The sequence below is a fragment of the Lathyrus oleraceus genome, chromosome 4 (genome assembly GCF_024323335.1).
Source record: "Lathyrus oleraceus cultivar Zhongwan6 chromosome 4, CAAS_Psat_ZW6_1.0, whole genome shotgun sequence".
In the NCBI taxonomy this organism is placed as follows: Eukaryota; Viridiplantae; Streptophyta; class Magnoliopsida; order Fabales; family Fabaceae; genus Lathyrus; species Lathyrus oleraceus.
This window is the reverse complement of record NC_066582.1, coordinates 279291597-279310275: the sequence shown is the minus strand read 5'-3', so window position 1 is coordinate 279310275 and position 18679 is coordinate 279291597. Positions and strand designations below refer to the sequence as shown.

The 18679-nt window shown below is 31.3% G+C and overlaps 1 protein-coding gene across 1 annotated transcript; it reads right to left on the bottom strand.

Moving 5' to 3' along the window:
- Positions 1 to 1940: 1940 nt before the first annotated feature.
- Positions 1941 to 4684, bottom strand: LOC127075095 (polygalacturonase 1 beta-like protein 3). Its single transcript, XM_051016541.1, has 2 exons — positions 4286 to 4684; positions 1941 to 4059 (listed from the first exon to the last, which is right to left on the bottom strand). The coding sequence occupies exons 1-2, from the start codon at positions 4352 to 4354 to the stop codon at positions 2188 to 2190; spliced, it is 1941 nt and encodes a 646-aa protein (XP_050872498.1). The 5' UTR covers positions 4355 to 4684; the 3' UTR covers positions 1941 to 2187.
- Between the last annotated feature and the right edge of the window lie 13995 nt (positions 4685 to 18679).

Below are 18679 nucleotides of genomic sequence, written 5' to 3'. Positions count from 1 at the left end.
TATATATATATATATATATATATATATATATATATATATATATATATATATATATATATATATATATATATATATATATATATATATATATATATATATATATATATATATATATATATATATATAATACGATAGTATGATGTTCATGTTTTCTTCAAAAAAAAACATTGCTCATTTTAGAATATGAACATTCAATAATAATAATGCGACCTGTATATAATTAAAGGATAATGTTAAAAAATCCATAAATAGAAAATTTATATTGAAAAATAAATAAAATTATTAATTATAAATTTTTAATAAATTCAATATACAATTTCCAAAAATTTGATTAAATATCTATCCCTTAACTTATATCCCAATAACACAAATTAGCATTACCCATAATTAAAAGCAATAATTAAATTCGCATAAAAAAGGATTGCTAAGAGAAAAATGTTCAAGAATTGAAATGGTTTCATTACCCAATGTACCTTCTTTGCTTGCATGTAACTTCACATCATGCGTTTTTATCAATATTCTTTTGCCAACTATATTAAATAATTACATAACTACAACCTTTGTTGGTACTTTTTTATTCTATTTTAACAGGTACAAATCTTATAGTACTGTTATGAGTTGCATGTGAAACAAATACATCTCTTTTAAAGCCGATGGAAAAGAGAATGAGATACATCTCTTGGTATTAACATTTTCCTTTTCTTGGTAAAGCTTATTGAAAAATAATTTTTAATCGGTTTCCGTTGATATTCCTTTCTATTTTTATTAGGAGATCGTCGTGCGACTTGAAAAGTTTTTATTTTAAAAATCATCTAAATTATAAGAAAAAAAAATTGGTTTTATTTGATTTGGTTAATTTTTTGAAATAAAATCAAACTAAATAAAATAAATTACAGTTTGATTGATTTTTTTTTAAAATTATTGAGTTATATATATATATATATATATATATATATATATATATATATATATATATATATATATATATATATATATATATATATATATATATATATATATATATATATATATATATATAACAATTAAGTTTAGTTATTCATACATTATTAAATAATAAAAAAATTTATCATATTTGTATAATAATTTTTTATTTAATATTTAAAAATATCTAAGATAATAATCTAAAAGAAAATTAGAATGAAAAAAAAAAGAACAAAGGAGATGAAAGATTAAAGAAGTTAATGAAGATGAAAAAGAAATAATAGAAAAGAGGAGAGATCAGAGAAAAAGAGATACCATAAAGACGAGAAAAAAAAAAGAATAGTAATATAAAAATGAAAAGATGAAAAAGAAAGAATATAAGATAGTAGATATTAGAGAAGAAAAGTCGAGATGTATTTGGCGAAGAAAACGCGTACTGAGCGATTTGAGAAGACTGAAATTAAAACCTTAAATATAAGGAAGAGAAAATTGTTCGTAATCATAAGATTAATGCATAATAGGTTTATATTTGAATTGAATATAAAATAAGTGAAATTTGAATTAATAATATAATACAATTAGATTATGTTTGATTTGGTTTGTGAAATATAAATCGTAAATCAATCTGAATTCCGTATTTTTATTAAAAAATTGTTAAAACACATCAAATCAAATGTGATTTTTTTTTAATTTCAATTTAATTTGATTTGAAACTCTTTATAAATTTCTATTATATCCAATCAATTTTAAACACCCCTCATTCTCATATTTTTTTTGATATATACACCAAACACTTCTTAAATATGTTTTTAATCTTTTTTGTTTTTAATATGTCCTTTTTAGTGTTTACATCAACTTTTTGTGATTTTTGTAACATGCATGTGAACCAAAGAGAGATACAGATTTTTGGCTCACCAAATTTGTCTCAAACTCTTTTTTTTTAAATCTAAGAGGCATAACTTATTGTAATAAAAAAAAACAGACAAATGACAAGAATAGAAGCTAGTAACAATCAATTTCATTGACATCTTACTTTTATTAAAGCTTCGTGAAAATAACCGTCACACACAATGATTATTTCTAGCTCATGGTTCACACAAACATACACAAAGTAGATTGATAATTAAAAATACATCCCTCCAAAAGACAAGCCACTTACTTCTAAAAGTAGAACAACAACGGTTACTTCACATATATAGCATAGAATTGAAAACATAACAACTTAGAGTGAATATTGCTACTACTTCAGTCAGCAATAGTCCAAGTCATATCATTTTCAAAGATCCAGTGACAAACTTCAATCCGACCCGGACCAGACCCAAGAGCCATGAACGCACCATGAGTGGGGCTCCAAGCAGTTGTATCCAAATGACAAATAGCAACACCATGATTAATCTTAGCCTTAGACTCCGGATCCAAAAGATCCGCTTCATAAACCCGAACCTTTGGAACTGAGTGACAGTAGTACAACAAAGAAGGAAACAAACTTTGATGACAAGACACAGATTCCGTTACTTTTCCTCCGTTTATCCCTTTAACCCGACCCACCATAACATTTTTACCCCACCCATTTACATTCTCGGTTGATCGAACCGTAACATCGCGACCCAAAACCGAAGTCGCAAAGTCAATCATGTCCTCAAGTGAACCCACACAACGCTTCGTTTCGCCCATACTCGGTGCCCTCTCACACTCATTCACCGCATCAACTATTATCTTCTTCATCGGAGAATTCTCAGACACTTTAAAAACTTGCTTCATTTCGTTCAACTTAGAAGACGCAAAGGGCAATTTGGACAAAATGGAACGAGGCAAAAACGACCTTGGTGGTAATTTATCTCTTATATCCGGCATAGGCATAACCGTTCCTTCTTTCAACATCATTTCTCGGAAAAACTTACCCGGTTGAACCAAATTTTTAACAGAATTATCACTAACAGAAACAGAGTTAGTTGAAGAACCGTTAGTGTATCTAGCAAATGAAATACCTTTTTTATCGTAATCTTTGAAAGTGTTATTAACACCGTAAGTTTTGAAAGTAACCTTATGATCCAAATCTGCTCCTTTAGCATAGCCTTTAAAACTATCAAATCCTGGAAATTTCGGGAAACCGGGTCTTTGGCCGTAGCTATTGAAACCGACGTGGATCCCACCGCGTGAATTCTCACCGTACGAAGTGAACGAATCACCACCGGCATTAGCTTCGTCTCTGTAACTCGTGAATTTCTCGGTAGCACCAGTGCTTCCCTTACCGTAATTCTTGAAATTATTGTCAGGATTGTTCAAGCGCTTACCGTAGCTGGTGAATTTATCTTCATTGCTTGTGCCTTTTTCCGAATATGCGGTGAATTCGGATTTGAATACATTAGCGTCGGTTGCGTAGGAGGTGAAACCATTAACAGCATGGAGGGAGTCTTTGCCGTAGTTCGTGAAAGTCTGGTTACCGGCGTTTCCGGAATCGCTGTAGCTTGTGAATGTTTGTTCTCTTCCGACGGTGTCGGCTGTGTAAGTGTTGAATTTCAGGTTAGGCACGTTGCTGTCTTGAGTGTAGGTTTTGAATTCGCCAGATCCGGCGGCGGAACTGGTTCCGTAGTTGTTGAAGTCTTCTGCCGCCGCGTTGTTGTTGATAGCGTAGGTTTTGAAACTGTCGTTGTGATTGGCGGAGCTTTTGCTGTATCTTTTGAATTCGTTGTGTCCTTCGTTGAATAAACCGATGGAGTAATTCTTGAACGCGTCGATTCCATCGGCTTTATGTGTTCCGTAGGTGGTGAAATTCTCGCCGAACACGTAGGTGGTGAAATTCTGGTCGACGTTGTAGACAGCGAAATGGAGCGGGTCGAAAGGGTATAGTTTCTTAAGGCTGGGGTTTATGTCCGGGAAGCAGAAGAGATGCGCGGCGGTGCAGAATTCCGGTAACTTTGTGGATAGGGTGTTGGCGGCCGCGTGTTTGGCGAATGCCGCTGCTTCGGTGGCGCTGAGGGGTGAGGTCTTGGAGAGGATGAAGGATGGTTTTGGCAAGTTGTTTTTTATCACTCTGTCCCAGTAACGAATTACGAAGGCTTTTGGAGTGAATGGGTTTTGGTGTTTCTCTTTTTCATGGTTTAGTGCAAAACCAACCTGTGTTCATGTTTAGGGACAGAAACAATTACATTTCAAATAATAATAAAAGAAACCTCAAGATTAGTGTAAGATTAATATAGAATGTACTTAGTATTCATGGAATAGTTAATAGTTGGACATTTATTTTTAGTTAAAGGAGTTATATATATATATATATATATATAATCAAGATTATGCAAAAATAATAGATAAATAGACAATAAACAATGGAAAGAACTCTTACAGTTATTATGGAGAATAGGATAAGGAGGGTGTGAATAATGTGATTGAATTGTTTCTGCATTTTCTTCATGGGTTTTTGTTAATGTTATGTTTCTTCAATACTAGTTTCTATGGAGATAAGATTTCTCCACTCTTTTGAAATGAGTGAAGAATAGGGTAAGGATGAAAGTGTTGTGGTAGGTTTTCCTTGTTGTTGGTATGGAATGATTTATAGAATTATTGTAGTTTGTCTTGTATGTGAGCTCTATAGAGTTTATGAATAATTTTAGCATTAGCACGATGCAGTATAATGAATGGATCCAATGATTATGTTTGATGTTTGTTTTGGTTAGATGGTATTACTAAAAATGTCTCCCTGCTTGAACAAAACAAAGGAGGAAATGAAATTTCAGTCTTGTTCATGTCATTTAGTGCAATTTGCTACTCATAACCTTGTATTTTTTAGGTTTCTTTTTTAGTATCATTTTTTGATTTTTTACGCATATTAAGAAAGTTAATTATTATTATTATTTTTTAAATAATAATTCTTATTTTATCTATAATATCCTTAATCATTTATTATATTCATATTTTTTTTCTTTCTGTAATAATTACTTAAGAGTTATTTTGACAAAAGTGTAATTAATATTATCTTTAATTTTATAAGTGATAATTAAAAAAAAATTAAAAAAATGACCCTAAAAAAGAACGGAAATTTTTTTTTCAAAAAAATTACACTAAAAAGGAACGGAGAGAGTATCTTATATTCAACAAATAATACTATTCTAAATAAGGAAAATGTTTGATGTAGAGTTAGTTCATAGGGTGGTCACACTTTGTGAGATCAAAAGAAGTATTCACTCCATTATAGAATAATTATAGAATAAGAGTTTTTCAAAATTGTTTTACCTAGTTTAAAAAAACTATAAATATATTTTTTATGAAATTATTTTCATTAGTTATTGATCAATCGAAACGGAAGAAGTACTATGTCATATGACAGAAAAATAGATAGAGTGAAAATAAGATGTTGAATGAATGTAACAAAATATACGGGGTACAAGTATATCACTGTAGCATGTTAAATTAATGTCAAATAAACTATATGCATTTATGTTAAATACAATAACGTTGTAATATTTGTACTAAATTAATTTGATTAATTATGAGTTAATTTCCACCATAATAAATGAAAATTGCGTTAATGCGTGAGATATTTTTAAGGAAGAAAAAGAATATAAAATAAGGATTACTATTATTAAAGAATGATTATGATATATTAACTGAATTATAAAGCATTTATTTATTTACACCTAAATTATTTGATTACTAAAATAAATATAATAACCATAAATCCTAATTAATTTTGGGCTTGAGGTTTACACAACTTAAATTATATTATATCTCAATATACCCCTATAATCCAAGTTGTCGAATAAACACTAACTATAGTCAATCTGTAATATTCCTAGTTTCTTTCTCAAATTCAGGAATCTGTCGATCTTCAATCCTTTGGTGAAAATATAGGCTAACTTTGCTTCACTTGAGCAATGTCTTACTTCAAGTTCACCTCGATTTACCTTCTCCCTAAAAAAATGAAATCTCGTCTCCATGTGCTTACTCCTTCCATGCAAAACTGGATTCCTTACAAGATTAACGATTGACTTGTTGTCGATCTGCAACACCAGAGGTTTCTTCACTTCGACATTCATCTCTTCCAGTCCAGATCTGATCCAAATTGTTTGACAAGCAACATAGGATCAAGCTATATATTCAGCCTCACACGATGACAATGCCACTACAGGTTGCTTTCTCGAGCACCATGAGATTGAGGAACCAAATACTTGAAAGAAATAACCACTTGTGCTTTCTCAATCTTCCTTATCTCCACACCAATCAGCGTCTGAATAACAAGTAATCGTAGCTTCTTTGCTTTTAGAGTCTTGTCGAAATAGAATTTAATAGTTTATCGATCCTTTTAAGTATCTCAAGAATCTTCTTGCAACATTCATGTGTGACACCCTTGGTTCAGTCATGTATCTACTCACTAGTCCAACTGAGAAACCTATATCAGGTCGACTGTTGCAAACATATCTCAGAGATCAGACAATTTGTTTGAACAAAGTTGCATCGACTTTGTCTTTCCCTCCATGCTTCTCCAACTTCAAATTTGGTTCGACAGACGAAGATGCAGGAGTCAAATCATCCATCCCGAATCTCTTGAGTATCTCTTTGACATACTTTCTTTGATGTAACACCATACCTTAATTCGAGATTTGAAATTCCATGCCTAGGAAATAAGACAAGTTTACTAGATTCGACATTTCAAATTCCTTCTTTATTAGCTCTTTGGACTTAGACAAGTTACCCAAACTATTTCCAATTACTTAAAAGTCATCGAAGTATAAGCAGATGATGTTATATCTTGTGCTACTACCCGAACATAGACCCAATACTCAGATTTGCATTTGACGAATCCCAATTCGACCAAGTATGAGTCGATCTTCTTGTTACATGCCCTAGGTTTCTGATTTAGGCCATAGAGCACTTTGTGCAACTTATACACTTTCCTTGCTTCCTCATATATCACAAACCATGGAGGTTGTGCGACATAGACTTCTTCGTCTAAGGGACCATTCAAGAATGGTGATTTCACATATAAGTGAAATGTCAACCAACCATGCTTGCATAGCAAGGCGACGACTAGTCGAACAGTCTCCAATCTTACTACTAGTGTGTATACTTCAAAGTAGTTGACTCATACTCTCTAAAGAAAACTTTGAGCTACCAATCTCGCCTTATGTCTTGTTATCGACCCATCAACATTGTGTTTCAACTTGAACACCTACTTCACTTCGATAAGTTTTGTATGTGTTGGAAATTCGACTAACTCCCATGTGTTGTTTGTTTCGATTGCTTGTAACTCTTCGACCATAACTGACTTCCATTATTTATCGTTTAAGGCTTCGCTATAGTTGATTGGTTCAACACCTGCAAGTAAGGATAAATGAACTAATTCTCCATCTGGTGTGACTTCATCATCACCAGTTACTTCATAGTCTATAACTCTTGCTTGACGAGCTCTAGTTCTTTGAGGTCTTTGACTAGTACTAGCTACACCATCTTCGACTTCGACTGTGTCAGACATGTCAGCAACTGCTTCGACTTTGATTAGAATATCAACAATATCTTCGACTTCGACATCATCATTTGCTTTGTCGAAATCATAGCTCATCAATGGTTTATCGATTGCATGACTAGAATTCCAATCCCATGTAAAATTTTCACAATATGTCGATTCATCACGATCTTCTCATTAATTGGATTGAACAACCTGTATGCATCAGTTTTATGATACCCTACAGGAATCATATGTTCACTCTTGTGATCAAGCTTCCTTCTTCTAGCATCAAGAACATGCTTGTAACAAATAGAGCAAAACACCTTTAGATGACTCACTGATGGTCGTTTTCCACTCCACACTTCTTCAGGAACCTTGTTCTTCATCTTCTTGGTAGGGAACTTGTTCATAATATAAACAACAGTGGAAACAACTCACCCCATAAGGATTTTGGCAAAATTTTTGCTTCAGCATGCAGCTCGCCATGTCCAATATGGTCATGTTTCTTCTTTCTGTTATTCCCTTTTGTTGAGGCGTGTAAGGAGAAGTTATCTCATGATTAATACCATGTTCTAAACAAAATGTTCCAAACATCTTGGATGTGTATTCACCACCTCTATCTGTTTGCAGAACTTTGATCTTCTTCACACTCTGGTTTTCGACAAGCATCTTGAATCTCTTAAATATTCCGAATACTTCGTCCTTTCGATTGATCACATAGATCCACAACTTTCGACTAAAATCATCGACAAACAAAACGAAATACCTATTTCTACCAATGGTGTGCTCCTCAAAAGGGCCACATATATCTAAATGTACAACTTCGAGTATGCAGGAGGGTCTCATTGGCATAGTCAAAACGAAAGACTTTCTGGATTATTTTCCGACTAGACAACCCTCACAAAGTTTTTCGGGCATCTCCAGATTTGATATACCAATTACCATATCTTGAGTAATCAGTTGATTGAGTGATTGAAAGTTCAAATGTCCAAATCTCAAATGTCACAACCAACTATTCTTATGGTCGACAAGAGTTTTTAGACATTGTACTTCAGTCGAACTGATCATGGTCTTAAATGTCATATTCTTCGACAAAGGAGATTTCAAGACCAAATTATTATAAGTGTTGCATAGTTCCAAGGCCCCATCTTTCATAATCACTGAGAAACCTTTTTTGACCAGTTGTCCAACACTTAGGAGATTACACTTTATTTCAGGTACATAGAGTACATCTTTGATCATAACTTTCCCTCCATTGCTCCTTTGAATAACTATGTCGCTAGTACCTTTACGTTCAACGATGTATTATTATAAAGTTTGACCTTGCTCTTCTTCGACGAATCGAAATCAACTAACCACATTTTTCCACCAATCATTTGATTTGACCAATCATCTGCAACTGCAACTATAACCACCATAACTTCAGAATCATCTGAATCTTGGTGTGCAAGGTTCCCTCATTCTTCCTTGCCTTTTGTCAATCCATTATCTTTATTGTACTAATAATTCTTGGCCAAATGACCCCACTTTTCACAGTTATAACATTGCACACTTATTTTCTCCTTGTCTTTCTGATAGGAGTTTCATTATCCTCTTTTCGAGGATTCAGAAAGCCCTATCACCGACCTTATGCTTTTGAGGGTTCGACTAAGACTTCTTGCTCTGAGTCTTGTCTCATTTTCCTTTGAACTTGTTGGAACCACCATGCTTCTTTCAAGCCTTAGCCTGCAATGCTTTTCTCAAATGTTGAACCCCTTTCCTTTTGACAATCCTAATCTCATGCGCCTCAAACGAACCAACCAAATCTTCCAGTTTCATGGTTTCAAGATTTTTGGATTCTTGAATAACTACGATAACATGATCAAAGTGAGAGGTCAACATACGCATTGCCTTCTCAACTATCCTCTTATCAGTTAAGGTTTCACCACAACCTTTCATGAGATGGACGAGATTTCACACTTTCGATACATAACCTGCAACCTTTTCATCTTCACCCATCTGTAGCAATTCACACTATCATCACAAAGCTATAATTTGACGACTTTGACTTTCTCACCTCCTTCATAGTACTTGACAAGAATACCAATGCATCTTTCGCTGATTCAGCATGAGAGATCTTGTCAAAATTCGTTGAATCTACCGCCTATTAAATGCAATACACGGCCTTGCAGTCTTTCTTCTTCGCATTCTTATGCGCAACTCTTTGAGCATCAATTGCATTCTCAACAAGCTTAGGGACGCCATTATTAACCACTTCTTAGGTTTTGTGAAAGCCGAACAAGGTTTGCATATGTTTTCTCCATCAAATTCAATTCTTGCCGTCAAGAATTGGAAGGGAACTCAGAATTTCGTTGGTGTCATTCATCTTTGCAGAAAATGCAATTAACAACCCACAATCCCGAAAACACGATCAACAACGTGTAATTCTTAAAAACACGATCTAGAATCTAACTGGAGCTCTAGATGCCAATTTAGTAGTGCGTGAGACACTTTCAATGAGGAGAGAAAATATGAAATACAAATTACTATTATTGAAGAATGATTGTGATATCTATTATAATATATTAAAACTGAGTCGCTAACTATTCTTTTGACAATTCATCTTCTTACTTGCCACATCATTAAAAATATGATGTGACACTCTTCAAAACACAACCTTTCAAAACTTCAAAAAAAAAATTTGAGAAAAATGTGTAACGTTTCATTGATAAAATTATATTAATCATTGATAAAATACATGTATTTTCATATTCCATGAATCATCTCCTAATATTCCTCTAACTAAAATTCATATATACCTATTGATTTATTTCCTTTGATTTTGCATTCAATACATAAAATTACATATATGTACAAATTGTGCATTCACACTACATCAAAACATATATTATTATAAATTACATATGTCTACAAATCGTTTATCAATCATACATCAACCCCAAATTATTAAAATTTCACTCTATTTTCTATTATGCACACTTATTCACTACAATTTTTTTTAATTAATTCATTTTTAAATAAATCAATAAAAAAACTATTATAAAGATACAATTTACTTAGTTTTTCCTATATTAATTATTAAGTTTATTTTTTTTCTTACCTACACGTTTATCAATATTTCTCAAGAAAAATATAATATATAATAATTTACTCCTAAAAAATTGTGCATAAAATATTTTTATTGAAAATATTCATTTGTATGTATCGGTTTTAAAACCATAATAACAACGAAAAAACACATTACAATATTTAAGATAAAATACACAATCAATATTTTTAAACAAACAAACAAATACTTCATTTAAAAAAATATAATTCTGAATTATAAATGTATTTACATGGTACACACTTAAATTCAAATAGTAAATCTCATTATAATGCTAAAAATAATTATCAAACAATATTTTCAAATTTAACTTAAAATTTTGAAATAGACAAACAAAAACATCAAATTATTTCTAAAATATTATTTTGAATTATAATTGCATATACATATTACAAAAATAAACTATAAATTTCCAGCTATCAATTATAATTCTTTACGCATAATTTACATTTTAGAATTAAATTGTTATGTCTTATTTGCATTTATATGACTCAAGCATATTTCTTATCCCTTAAACTTTTACTTTTTTTAATCTTATTCATCATGTCGTCTCAATTACAACTCTTTTATACTAAACAAAATCAAAATCAACATTTTATAATACTACATAAAAAATTCATCTAATCCTCATGCATCGTGTGAGTCTCAACCTAGTATTAACTTAATTACAAAATATCTATTTATATTCACTTGACTACTATGTAACAAATATAACAACTCTAAATACTAATTAATTTTGGATTTGTACCTCACACAACTTGATTTTATATTATACCTCAACAAATTGAATACTACTATAATTTTTTTTAGTAACAATAAGTATAATAATAATTAAAGTAACAAATGAAAAAATAATTAATAATATTTTAATAAAAGTTGTTAATTTATACATTATGACATATAAAAAAAATATTGCTCCTAAAAATTAAGCTCTAGACCAACAAGTTATATTTATTCAACTCAAATCATTGATTTACCTTTTCCTTTCTTAGACAACTTTTCAATTTTTTTATAATAATAATATTATTCTTATTATTATTATTATTATTATTATTATTATTATTATTATTATTATTATTATTATTTATTATTATTATGTTTCAAAGATAGAAAAATCCATATTTTTAGGTGTGCGGAAGACTCTCCACTTAGCTTTTAAAATAATAATTAATGTTTATAAAGAAAAATAAACTAAATTATAGAATGAAATTTAAATATTCCAACTATGAAAAGAATGTAATATTTAATACATTAAAAGTTTCTTTTTCAATTTGTTTTGTAGCACAAAAGTAAATATGTTTTGTTTATCGTCTCCAAAGGGATGTTTGTGTATTAAAGACCGTTCAATAAATTTTATGATTTTAAGAATGATTTGTCAAAGTTTGTTTGTGAAATTGAAACAACAAAGAATAAATTGATCTTTAGTGTTTACAGTTGAGAAAATTTGTCGGGGGTAAGATTTCATTCACATATCCTCATGTATACGTCAACATCGTGAAATCAATTGTACTACTTAATTGACGATCTCTTAACATATTAACTAATACGATAACATAAGCTTCGATAGTTTATGTAGATACTAAATCTAAATATGTCTCTAGAATTTAGTAATTAGTAGACAAAAAGCTTGGATCTTGAATTGATAATTACCTTTTGAATATCAAATCAAAACTATAAAAATCATTTTATGTAGTTAATCCAAAACAAACATTAAACACGAAAAATTTATTAATATTAAAGCATATGGAAAAATATATAGAATGTCATGACCACAACCAGTACACGAGCATGAATATTAGGACACTACATATAACACCAACAAAAGAAAAAATTAACTACTCTTACTCATCGTAGTTTTACAACAACTATCTAGAAGAAAGACGTTGAAAAACATCTGTATTGATTTCTCAAACAACACTTACATCCTTAGTTTTTCTCTTTTGTTGTGATTTTGGTATCAAGAGTGTTCATATAAGAACTATCAAGAATCTACCAAAAATTATTTTCACTAAACTAATTGGAATCTCTATTTATAGGGCTCTAATGTGTGTTTCTTACTAAATGGAGTTTGTAGCGAGATACTAAATGGAGTTTGTAGCGAGAGATGATCCTAAAACTTTTATGTTTTGGGATATATATATAGAGAGATTAATTACTATACAATATCAGTGTAAAAAGTTTTACACCGTCGATTCATCACCATCATCCGTTTGTATTACTTTATAGATTTTTAAAATAAAAGTCAAACTTCTTTTAATATTCGACGTTTATGATTAACCGACGGTGTAAAATCCTTTTACACTGTCAATGTATTTCAATTAAACTCATATATATATATATATATATATATATATATATATATATATATATATATATATATATATATATATATATATATATATATATATATATATAATTTATGGTGTATTTAACATGAACTGTGGTGGTTTGAATTGTGGTGGTTTGAAAAACTTTGGTTGAAAACAAAATCATTTTTAAAATAATTTTTTTAAAACATTTTGTAAAACAAATGAATAAATAGGAAGCGGAAAACCAAAAGAAAAAAATTATTGTAAGGTAAAAGAGATAAATAAAGAGAATAATATCAGAGAATTATACAAATTCGACCTTGAATGACCTACTCACATTCCTAAGAATTATTCTTAAGAGTATCCAATAAACTTGAGAACTTTTAGAAGAATTTTCCCACAAACCTCATTATACACGGAAATGAAGTTTTCAGGCTAACTTCTAACCAAACAACGAACAAGGCTTAAAGTGGTTATTCTTGAAACCAAAAGAGATTTTCCACGAATAAATCTCAAACAAAAATGGAGGTTTAAGTTGGTTATACTCCAAAACGAATCAAGCTTTTATACAAACTGACCACGAACCAAGTTGAGATTTTTCAATAGGCTAATCTCGAACCTATTGCGACTTTATACCAAACTAAATTGAGAAACCTAGTGAGATTTTAACAGGGTTTATCTTGAACCAATAGAGATTTTAAACATGATGAGCTCAAGAACCATTGTGGATATTTTATTGACTAAACTTCACGAACCAAAATAGAACTTTTTCCTTCAAGGAAAAACTCACAAACCAATTAGAGACTTCCTAATACAAAACCCCAATACAAAAAAGAGTTTTTATTGGTTTAGCTCTCATTGAAACAATAACTTCCTACATAAGAAATATTTACTCAAAAGATAATTATACTCTTAGTAAATTATAATTTATTCTTGGTAAATTTCACTTAAGAATACTCTTGAAGTGATATGGCTAAAAATAAGTGAGAAAAATGAGATATTTAGAAAAGTGATGAGAGAAATGAAAAGTGAGATCAAACTTGTTTTCTGGATGTGAAAATCGAATAGAGAAGTTTTCTATTTATAGGAAAATACTTGGTATAAATTTGGAAACATTACGTGGAAAATTTAAGTCATATAATCGATTAGATAAGGGACCTATTTGATTATTTAACATAATAGTCGATTATATAATAGACCTAATCAATTATTTGACCTCAAACATGAATATTTTGATTTCTAGCCATTTTTAATCATTAAGAGACCATCCCAATTGATTATAGACTCAACCAAGAGAAAATAATCGATTAGGTATTTGGTCTAATCAATTGTTTAGTTGGAAAAGGCATTCCAATCAATCAAACACTCTCCAAATCAGTTGGTTAGACTGTAAAAACATTTTCAAGTGGTTTAAATAAAGTAGGATAGGTTTCTCAAATATTTTTAGTGTGTGTAATTTTTCCATAGTGTTTCCAGAAATACCTTGTGTCTTTACAAGACATTGATCACTCAGACCGACACGACCAGACGAATAATCACACTTTCTCTCTTTTACAACACTGAAACTTCAAGTCTTAGCATCAATATCTTGGACTTTAGCATCTGATGGACTAAAACTAACAATTATACCAGTCTCGTTGAAGTAATAAAATAAAGATCATCTCCATAGGGATTATAAATTTAACAAGGTGATAACAATGCGATTTGAGATAAATAATTGGGGGATTTCATAGTGAATTGGTGCAAAAACAAGAGCGAGAAAATTAACCGAGTAAAGTTTGATGCGGAAAGACGATTATATCTTTTTATCGAATCCCCTAATTATACTTGTTGATGAATTGTGTATCAAAAGAATTAGAATTAAGTTATAATCTCACGAAGAATTAACAAGAGCACCGTACCCAATTGCTTGGTGTACAATAATAATTCCCTAATTTTGTAGGCCAATTCAGAGTTAAATCAAGTGTTTCTAAGTTCCTTAATTCAACATTCACAACTTATAATTATCTATTTCTAGTTAATTACTAAGTCGAATAATGTCCTAATTTGGATCAGTAGACTTGCGGTTAATAATCCCTACTCATCTAATATCAATTTGTGCGCTCGTCAACACACAAACAACATTAAGTACAAGAAAAATTAAATAATGATTATAATATAAAGGAATTCAAATAATATCAAACAAACATATGATCCAGCAAAGTACAATTAGGTTCATCTCAAAAGACCCCATCTAAATTAACTTAGCTACTCATAGTGAAATTGACAATTATCATGGGTTGATAAGAATTATTCATCGAAATCAAAAGAAAACATGCTCTCTAATGAGTCTAATTCTCTCCAAATTCGTGCTCCAAAGTTTTTGGTTGTCACTTTCTCTATCGATTTCGAAACCCTAAAAAAGACCTTCACTCTTTCTATTTAAATCTACAAAACGTGTTAGATTTTTTGCATCATCGTGACCATGTTGGAATCCATCACGATCGCGATGTGACATCACCGTGCCCACAATGCCATCATCGCGACCACGAGAAAAACAGAGGCAAAGTTTCTATTTTTCTTCATTTCTTCCACATATTTGCTTAAATTTTGCTCATTATTCAACCGATTTTGTCGAAAATACTCGTAAATTTTATGTAATGACATAACGTTATCAGCTTCACGTAAGAAAATTGACTCTTCTATCTTTATGGGACTTGAGATATCTTCAAGTTGATTAACATCACTAGACTTTTTAGAGGATTGACCTTTGGCGAACGTTGAAGCTGGAGTCTTTACTTGAAAAGCGTTTGACATCCACCATATTAACTTCAAAGAGATGACTTGATCTTCAAGATCATCTTGCAAAGGATATCTTGACACACTTTGACTGGAGCCTTGAATTTCCAATGCAGCATCACTAAACTTAGTGATTCTAGCGATTCTAATGCCTCAAGATAATTCAGTTTGCAATACGTTGTTAGGAATTGCAGGTAGATTCAAAGTAAGGTCTATTTACATAAACGTTAAAACCATATCAATTATGTATTCTTTCTACGAAATTCTTGACATGATACCCCTAGCATTAAGTCTTATTTAACTAATCAAATTATCGACATTTTGATTTCTTTTCGCCATAGCTACATTTTAAGGACCAATATATGGTGCTCAAATATGTTGTGCGTTTGGAATATTCCCTGTGGAATTGTATGGTTTATTATTGCATTAACATTAACACGTACAGTATAATTTTATATTTATTAGTTTAAATTCATTAGCCATTTGATGGTTTATCGTGTTCATCATTTCATAGTTATTATCATTTATTTAATATCTGAAAAATTGCAAAACGATGTTAGTAATCATTAATGGCATGAGATTTTCCATTGAATTATTGAGAAATCCACTATTGCTTGTTCCTATATGGTTCATTCAAATTCTAGCATCTCAATTTGGATACTAATGGCACATTGTAAATGACATGTGGTGGAGGAACAAAGCTTGGATCTAAAAATATTAAAAGCAAGAAATAGAGTAAATAGTATAATTAATAATGAAATTTAGTTACATGTATCATTCAATTAACCACCGGTGAAATTATTCATCATTTGTAAGACATTTATTTTCTTGATCTTGTAATTAAAAAATTAGTACATTTAGTCATGTTACATAAATTTACGACATAAAATTATATAAATAGAATAAAATATTACAATATGGATTAGAATTGTGAGATTCAATATAAATCTTTTAGAATTGTATTATTAAAATAAAAATGAATGTGTTGTTTCAAAATGACATTGCATAATAAGATCTACAAAATATGAATTACGTGCTCTTACCAAAGTAACTGCAAACCCACTTGACATACTTTTTGTGGAGGACTGACGGGCTTAAAACCCAAGCTGGAGACAAATAATGTACAGCAAATAATCAAGTCCCACAACACTGTACACTGAAAATGACTTGTAATGAAACGTTTATTTCATTGTGAAATTTGAAAAGGAAGTTTGCATGGTACCGACATACTTGAAAAAATACTAAAAAATAAAATTAAATAATGAATATATATATATATATATATATATATATATATATATATATATATATATATATATATATATATATATATATATATATATTAATTTTTTTTAAAAATAATCAACATTTTCAAAATAACAATTTTTTTTTTCTTTTCAAAATAACCACATTTAAAAAAAGATGCGCCAGATGAACTAGCGCATCCTTATTGCACCAAGAGGAGGCGACTGCATTAGAAGCATCATGAGGAGGCGCCAATGCCCATGGCGCCTGCATTGTGTCTCATGAGGAGGCGTCAATGTCTATGGCGCCTGCATTGAGGCATGCATGTCTTGACATGTTGGGCGCCTAACCTCTTGGCGCATGCATTTTATATCTCCCATGTATAAATACCTCGCCTTGGATGTAATATTTTTCACACAAAATCTTCCTCTACTACCATATTTTCTTTCATTCAACTCCACTCTCCTTCAAGTTTTTGTGTTTTAACCATGTCTGAATACATTCACAAGCGAAATGCCGATTTAATATTTTCCATCGTTGCGTCTCCGATAAAGATTCGACTATGGAATATAGATTCGTTTGAACGTCTTAATCGAACGTTGAACAGTTTGTTAGATGGAGAAATTTGAGATGATGAAAGGATTAGAAGAATCCAATGGCTTGTGTCCATGTTCAACCCAAATGGAGAAGTGCGTGAATGAGTGAGTATTAAGACTGACCGAGACGTTCATAGGATGATGCATTACATGTTCAAAATTGTTTTGATGGTTGTAATCGCATAGTTCTTGTATTGTAGTTGTTTTAATTGTTTGTGTTATTGTTTATGTAATGGTATTTTCATCACAAACTTATAATATGAAATAAATTTAGTTTTTCATATATTGCAACAGAGGTACATGTGAATTTATCTGGTTGTGCTCGTTCCAACACTAGAATAGTTAGTACGATTGTGACCTGGCTGACGACATGAACTACATAATCTAACCATTTTGTTCGCCGTATCCATTTCGGTTCGAATGCAGGTGCTGTTTGGGTGAACCTTTTTCTTCCTTCGCATAACTTCGTTGATATTCTGGCCAGTAATCCTCTTTTGCTACTACGAAAAAACTAATTTTATAAACATTTGACAAGCTGGTGACTTTGTAAACATCAGATAGCAAGTAGGATGAATCCATTCGAACCTTTGAACATGCCGCAATGCCATAGGAGCAGGGCGTATGAAAGGCTTGGAACTTTCTGCAGTCGTACCAACCTCTATGTAGTTCAACTCTGTACTGTCCCATCGGCATACTCTCATTGTGATCCATGGACTCAGCAACACTATACCAACCTTTAGCGCGGTCAAACACCGTGACCACATGTGTGTTTGCTTTGGCAGCTTCATGTCTAATGAATTTCATTGAAGCATCACTGAGCAACTACCCAGATTGCAACACTGAACTCCATTTGGAACATCTGGTCTCAAATAGCGCCCATAGCCTGAAATATGTTTCCTGCACCAAAGCGGTTATAGGTAGGTTACAAATGCCTTTGAAGACAGAGTTCATTGATTCCATAAGATTTGTTGTCATGTGGCCCCAATGTTGACCATTGTCGTATGCCCTAGTCCACTTCTCCAATGGAATACCGTCGATCCACCGTACTGCATATGCGTTTGACAATCTTATTTCTTCACGGTAGTGTTTGAAAGAAGGTTCTGATAATGTGTAACCTGTGTTGGCAACCTTCTTCCGCAACGTCTTGTCTTTGATTTCCTGCATGAAATTCTGAGCAATATGCCTAATACAGAAGACATGCGTCGAAGGAGGATCTTGCCAGCCATTATCAATGTTATTATATGCACTGATGATTGAATGA

Bases quoted from the DNA above. Each gene is read 5' to 3' on its own strand.
- LOC127075095 (XM_051016541.1), bottom strand. From the start codon at position 4,354: ATGAAGAAAATGCAGAAACAATTCAATCACATTATTCACACCCTCCTT. The intron at 4,060-4,285 runs GTAAGAGTTCTT...ACATGAACACAG, and splicing joins TCCTATTCTCCATAATAACT to GTTGGTTTTGCACTAAACCA.